Below are 7,418 nucleotides of genomic sequence, written 5' to 3'. Positions count from 1 at the left end.
TATGACCCCAAAATCCTGGAACAGGGTGGGATGGGTGGGTGAATAGATGTATAGATAGATGGATGGATGGATGGATAGATGGGAAGTCCATCTGTCTGACTAACTGGTTTATGTATATCCTTTCCAAAGGAACACAGTCTTAAGGTAATTTTCTCTCTTCCTCTTTTTGTTTAGGTCTCTGGATTATGACAATGGGCTATCTGTAGCTTTATAGTTCCTGGATAAGTGGAGATCAGCACAAGTTTTCTATAAACTACCTAGAGTAGCAACTAGTAATTTCTGGTTGAAGACCAAATGTAAAGATGCTAAAGACTATTTCCAAAGTAGTCGAAAGCTAGCCCAAAGAAACATACAAGGAAATACATTCCAAGAAACTATTTCACCTAAATCAAACAAAACCTGTCCTGTGCAGGAAGTGAATGAAAAATTAATCATTTCTGCATGTCTGAAGGCCAGCTAGGTCTGCTAAATAAAGGAACCAGTAATACCTGTACCCTTCCTAGGGTGGAAAAGGGAAAAACAGAGAAATAACTTTTGTTGAATGCTTACCAAGATCAAGCACTGTGCTATATGCTTTTTATATGTGAAATCTTACTTGATATTTTAAAAAATCCTGTGAGGTCAGCATTATCCACCCCATTTTGCAGATGAGGAAACAGACTCAGAGAACTTAAGTAACCAGCCAAGGCTACTCAATGAATATATGTAGCAGAGCTGATTGAAGACCGGCTACACTAGTGAAAATAACGATTAAAATACATACTTTCACTTATAAAGGTGATATAAGAAGTTAAAATTCATTAGCCACTTCCTCTGTTCCCCTAAAAAATTTTAATATCAATGGAAATATGCCTAAAGCCCTTTGGTGACCAGATACCACTGAGTAAGTGTAAGAATGGCCATTCATGGTAGTCTGCTTATTTTTAAGATTTGTTGGGTGGCTGTGCCACCCTGTTGATGACAACTCTATTATGGACGAATGAGCAAATCCTCCTGGAGACCCTTGGCGTGTGCAAGCATGTTGGAGAAGCCAGGCTTTTGTTTCCTCATCTGCCACAAAGAAATCCTTTCTGTCTTCCCCAGGAGGACATTGGGAAGATACTGATGGGTGGGAAACAGAAGAATTATTTCAATGGTAGTCACTGCAGGGGGTTAAGGCTGAGCTGGCACTGTCCTCAATAAGAGTCATTGTGACTATGGTCCAAAATCTGCAGGAATTTTTTTTATTTGTTTGCTTTCATTTTTCTTTGCCAGACAGCTAGAATGCCAAGGGCAGTTCCGTGCCAAGCCACAGGAAGAATGAAAGCCCAGGACTTCCCCTGGGACACCAGCTTCCATTTCAACTTGGGGCAAGAGTGAAATCTGCCACAAGGTAGAAGTTTGGGAACTTCCTGTTGATTTACATTTCAAACAGAGCTTGTACTTAATCTTCACCCTGGCTCTCAGAGCTCAGAGTGAGCAGGGGTGAGTTCAGGAGACTCAGGGACAGGGCCCTCTGCTGAGAACTGAACGAGGGACCGCCTGGCTTCCAGTAAGTACTGCTTGGTGTGATTGGTTTGGGTTCTCAAGGCTGTGGGAATCTGGAAGCTTAATTGAACAAAATTGCTATTATGGGCTATATCTTCACACTTGGGCTATACAGTCAGAGAAAAATAGAACCTCTTGGTATCACATTCATCGAATCCCAAATGACATTACAATGAACAGGTTAGGCAATGATAGTGGGTAGATTCTCCTGAAAGAGATCAAAGAGCTAAATCTGAAAGGCTTTTTTGTTTGGGGGCAATGACAAGAGATGCAAGTGGAACTATGAAAAGATCTCATTCTTTTTTCTTAGATAGGAGGAAGAGCAAAGTGGTTCAGACACCAACTTTCAAGTTAGAATTCTGCCTCTGCTTCTTTTTAACTGTGTGATCAAAGGCAGATTGCTTAATCTCTGTAGTAATGGTTTCCTCATCTCTAAAAAAGATGTATCATTGTAAAAATAGTGTAAGCTTTATAGTATTGTTATGTTATATATATGAAATTGAATGAGATTTCATTTATATAATATATGTTACTACAATTTTACTTATGTGATATAAGCAAAATTTATGTAATAGATTTCATATATATGTGTATAATGAATTTCATATATATGTATACACATACTGGATTTCTTAGGTTAAAAAATAAAATTACACTGAGTAAATTTTAAAGATCTATTGGCTTTATTCAATGATTCATGAATCAGGCAGCATCTCATCTAATAGATAGAAAGGAGTTCTGAGGAGCCGTACAAAATGAAAGACTTATTGGCATAAGGCAGCGAGACAAGGAAGTTGAACTAGGAAAAAGCGAATTCTTTGCGACAAGGTCTCCTCCTTTAGGGGCAGAGGTCTGTCAGGCAGATGGCTTCACCAGTACTGACTAGGTGATTCCTGAGTGACTGAGTTAAGATTCTATTTCTAGGAGAGACAAAACTGTAATAGTTAAGTATTGTCTCAGTTTGGTGATGGAGGCTTTAACATAAGTGACTCCATTTTGGGGCTGTTGTCTTGTTTTTAACACAAACACATAATGTGAAATTCATATAGATAATATTAAATATATGTACATTATATGTATACAATCCTGTGTGTGTACATATATATGAAATCCATTATGTACATATATATGAAATCTATTGTACATATTTTGCTTAGAAGTGCCTGGAATGTATTAAGTACCCAATAAATGCTAGTCATTATTAAACAATCAGAATCATAGAATATCTGACCTGGAAATGATCTAACAAGTACCATTTATTGAGCACCTATTAGATATTGAATGCTCCTTGCCAGCTTCTCTCAGGTGATGCTGACAGCAGTCCTCTGAGGCTGGTAGTATGATCGCTTCCATTTTACAGATGAAGACACGGAGGGGTGGAGAGGTGTTGCAATGTACCCGAGGTCACATCTCTCATAAGTGATGGAGAGGACGTTTAAATCCAGATCCCAGAGTTAACACGCTGCCGCCTCCTGTGTCATCGCATTTTATGGTGGGTCGGGAGGTGAGGAAGGAGCATCCCTACGTGTGACTTCGGAGCCTTTCGCAGGCCCTGGGAGGCCAGAGCTGTCCTCCGAAGCTCCCTTTGCCGTCCACTGTGTGCAGGGAGCACGAGTGTTGTCGGGAGTGCCCACGAGCATCAGTGTAGAGCGGTGTGGGATTCTGCCAGGGAACCTTACCCACGTCCCATGGCTCTTCCTCCCTCAGATGTAGTTTTTCATTTGTAAAATGAGCGATCTCACGGGACAGTTCTGAGACACCAAAGCAATCATGTATACAACACATTTTATAAACTGTAAAGGCTTTACAAATAATTATTTTATCAAGAAGAAAAATGATTTTTGGCTTTTTAACAAAGAGCTTGCAGTAAACACACTGCTTTAAAATGTCACCCTCAGTTAATCTCTCCAGCACAGTCGTCTGATCCGATCCAGGAACGCCATCGCTCACTCCATCACTCACGAGGCTCAACGCCCCGTGGGAGGGGTGGCCAAGTGCCACAGGCATGGATGGAGGGAAGGGTGGTGAGCTGAGAACCACCGGTCCCTAGTTCTGCCTCAGGCATTGAAATCCCTGAAATTGGAAAGAACTTCATGGATTTGATGCACAATCTCAGGGGTGAAGTTTTTTTCTAATGTCCGTGGTTTGGGGGAAGTGAGCAAAGTTTTAGGTAGGTTGTATTCCTCTTCCTTGTGCAGAATTGCTCTCTCAGGGAACAGTGGCCTTCAGTCTCGATGGCCTGGCACCTCTCCTGGGGTTACAGCTCATTGCGCAGAGTTAGCTGTGCTCCTTGCACCAGGCGAGGGTGGGGGGCACCAGTTCCTCAACGTCTGCCTCCAGACACCCCAGAAAGGTCTTATCTGTGATTTCCTTCGGTACTTGTTATTTGTTCAGATAATCACTATTGTTCCTACCCAGGGGATACCTCAATAGAGAAAACTTTTCTCTGGTCAAGGAAGGTCTGAGTTCAGGGTCCAGGAAAGCCCCACTGGTCTTTAAATAGCTCCCACAAGCCTCTGACAAATCACCGAAAGAGTGCACTTTGAGAACTTGTGGTCTTAACCTTAAGACTTTCATCTTCATTTAAAATATATATATAGATAGATAGATAGATAGATAATCATACATATATAGATATGGTTAAAGAATTGCTGTGAGTCATGTATACCTTAGGAGGAATGAATGAATTTATGGTGAAGAAAGAGAGGAGTCAGGAGGGGAAGAATGACTGTGCAGTTTGGATGGCTGAGGGCCCTTTGCCTCCTCCCCTTTCACTGCAACTTCCCTGGCACTGCCCTGTTCAGTGCTTCCTCCTATTTTGAGAGTCTGAATTCAGGTAAATATTGGCCACCAGCACATTCTTGTTTCAAAGATCACACCTGCTTGCAGCCCTCCACCCTGTGGGATTCCCCTTGTTGCAGGGTCAAGTGTGGGTCATGGGATCGCCAGCAGGCAGAGCTGTCCTGGAAAGGACTCACCTCTCAGAGTCAGTTTCACCATTCAGCCTCAGCCCCCCAAGTCGGGCAGCCTTGGGAACGGGCCACTCAGTGGCTGAGGAAGTTTAAGAACAGGAGTATTCCCTGATCCTTGCTCTTAGGAACTTCCTTCTGGAGAGAGCAAGTTCCTGGCATGGAGAAGAGCTTGTCTTGGACTTTCTCTTGGCCAGAAATGCTTCCTCAGTTGTATGTGATCCATAGCACCCTGCCTTCTGCCTGTTCTTGTCTCTCCTCCTTGGTGTTGCCTCCCCCAAGGCTCTCTTGTCAGAGCCACTGACGGAGCAGGAGCAGAGAAAGTCCAGGGAAGACGGCTCCTTCAGTCATCCTGATAACACCTCCACAGAACTACCACTAGGTGAGCACAGGTTGTTTGGACATGTCCTCATTACCATGGCTACCGTCATCCTGGGAGGAAGAATGGAAAGGGGAAGGCTGATAACCCACCTCAGCAACACTCACAAGCACCATCCTAGATACTCAATGATCGAGTGGCTAGTCCGTGAAGCATACTGTTGTATGAGGACTAACTAACGCTTAACCCTTCTTTTTGACAGGTGAGAACAGACTGGCATAATGGAAGCCAAAGCTCCGAAGAGTCCAGGTACCCAAGGGCCATACTCTCAGAAGGAAAAGACTTTTTGTTGGAAATGACAAACGATTCCCATCAAACTAACCAGGATACAGAAGATGGTTTTAGTAGGGATAACGGGTGGCATTCTGGGACAATGACTCTTGGTTTGGAGAATGTAGCAGAGGCTGTTGGATTTATTAATTATTTGTAAGAGCTCTCCTATCTAGAAACTTGACGTTTTCTGATTTTCATGGGTCAAATGTTCCATTTTTCGCTTGGAGATGGTACTGACAACAAACTGTATTCAGAAAACACTGGAGAATATTTCCTCAGTTTTATATGAACTTCTCAGGTGGAGAAACTGCCTGAATTGTTATCAGGGCTTGTTATGGGAGTAGCTCAAGGTGTAAATGTTCTTGTTCTTGTTTACACGGTTCACTGCACGTGAGTGGTTAGAACGGCTGAGTTTAGGATGAAGTAACTTAGAAACCAAATTATCCAATTCAATTCAAAAATAAATATTTTCAAACATTTATTCAAAACACCTGTTTTTAGTAAGTCACTGTGCTTCATGTTGCAGTGCATGTACAGATTAATAGGAGTCGTTGCTCTCAATGACTTTCAACTTTGTAGAGAAGTTAAGACAAACACATACAATCAGGCTATGACAGGAATCATGAAATAAGTGCAAAATGCTGTGGAAGTCTAAAGAAGAAAAAGCATGCAAGTAGTTAGGGGGATCCAGAGAGGTTTTATGGAGAAGGCTTTTCAGCTGGACCCTAAAGGATGTGTCGGTTTTAAAAGAGAGCATATCTCAGCAGAAAGCGATGGCATGAACCCAAGCAGTGAAGTGGGCGAGGGCAGGATGTGTTAGAGGAGAACATGGATATAAAATAGGACGGGGGAGAATGGAAGACGAGGCTGCAGAAATGTGGCTTTATATTGTGCCAGACCTTGACCCCATATGACTAGCAACCCTTGAAGCATTTTGAGCATGGAGCATTTTGAAATAGCTTTATTGTGGTATAATTGACATACAGTAAACAGCACATATTTAAAGTGTACAGTTTGACAAGTTTCGATATGTGTATACGCCTGGGAAACTGTCACCACAATCAAGGTGGTGAACATATGCATTACTCCCAAAAGCTTTCCTGTGCCTATTCATAATCCTTCTCTCCAGCACCCAATCCCGCTCCCTATTGTTCTGCTTTCTGTCGCTCTAAATTCTTTGTATTTACTAGAATCTTACATAAATGGAATCCTACAGTATACACTCTTCTGATTGGCTTCTGTCACTCAGCGTAATTCTTTTGAGGTTCATCTATGTTGTTGCATGCATCAAGAGTTTCTTCCTTTTTATTCCTGACTAGTATTCCGTTGTGTGGACGTATCACAATTTGTTAATCCGTTCACCCGTTGGTGAACATCTGGGTTGCTTCCAGTCTTTGGCTATTACCAATAAAGCTGCTATGAGCATAAGTGACAATTTGGTGACATTTAGTACATTCACAGTGTTGTGCAACCATCACTTCTATCCGGTTCCAAAACATCACCATCAACTTTTCCTGTGCTCTTTGGCCATTTACATATCTTCTTTGGAAAAATGTCTATTCCAGCCCTTTGCCCATTTTTCAATTGGGTTGTTTATCTTTTTTGTTATTGCATTATAAGAGTTCTTTATATATTCTGGATACCAGAATCTTATCAGATATATGGATTTACAAATATTTTCTCTCATCCTATAGGTTGTCTTTTCGCTTTCTTGATAATGTCTTTTGATGCTCAAAAGTTTTTACTTTAGTAAAGTCCAATTTACCTATTTTTCCTTTTGGTGCTCATGCTTTTTTTTTTTGCTTTTTTTTTTTTTTTTTAAAGCACAGATTTTTTTTTTTTTTTTAAAGATTTTATTTTTTCCTTTTTCTCCCCAAAGCCCCCCGGTACATAGTTGTGTATTCTTCGTTGTGGGTTCCTCTAGTTGTGGCATGTGGGATGCTGCCTCAGCGTGGTCTGACGAGCAGTGCCATGTCCGCGCCCAGGATTCGAACCGACGAAACACTGGGCCGCCTGCAGCAGAGCGCGCGAACTTAACCACTCGGCCACGGGGCCAGCCCCTTGGTGCTCATGCTTTTGATGTCATATCTGAGAATCCATTGTTAAGCCCAAGATCATAAAAATTTACCCCTGTAATGCCAAAAACGGAGAGTTTTATGGTTTTAGCTCTTACATTAAGGTCAATGATTCATTTTGACTTAATTTTTGTTTATTGTGTGACATAGTGATCCAACTTCATTCTCTTGCGTGTGGATATCCATTTGTTCCAG

General features: G+C 41.8%; 1 protein-coding gene across 4 annotated transcripts in view; it reads left to right on the top strand.

Moving 5' to 3' along the window:
- The first annotated feature begins 1,295 nt into the window (after positions 1 to 1,295).
- The window catches only part of PLEKHS1 (pleckstrin homology domain containing S1), a 32,404-nt gene continuing 26,281 nt past the window's right edge, over positions 1,296 to 7,418 (top strand). Inside the window, exons 1-2 of one of the 4 annotated variants that reach the window (XM_070596104.1) lie at positions 1,296 to 1,531; positions 5,078 to 5,124. In XM_070596104.1, the coding sequence (XP_070452205.1) occupies positions 5,097 to 5,124 (28 nt within the window). In that variant the 5' untranslated portion in view covers positions 1,296 to 1,531; positions 5,078 to 5,096. The remainder of the gene's footprint in view (positions 1,532 to 5,077; positions 5,125 to 7,418) is intronic. The other 3 variants (XM_008506787.2, XM_008506795.2, XM_008506782.2) reach the window with 3 other exon arrangements.

Source organism: Equus przewalskii, chromosome 1 (genome assembly GCF_037783145.1).
Source record: "Equus przewalskii isolate Varuska chromosome 1, EquPr2, whole genome shotgun sequence".
Lineage (NCBI taxonomy): Eukaryota > Metazoa > Chordata > Mammalia > Perissodactyla > Equidae > Equus > Equus przewalskii.
Note: the sequence above shows the minus strand (reverse complement) of the source record. Positions and strands in the feature narration are given on the sequence as shown.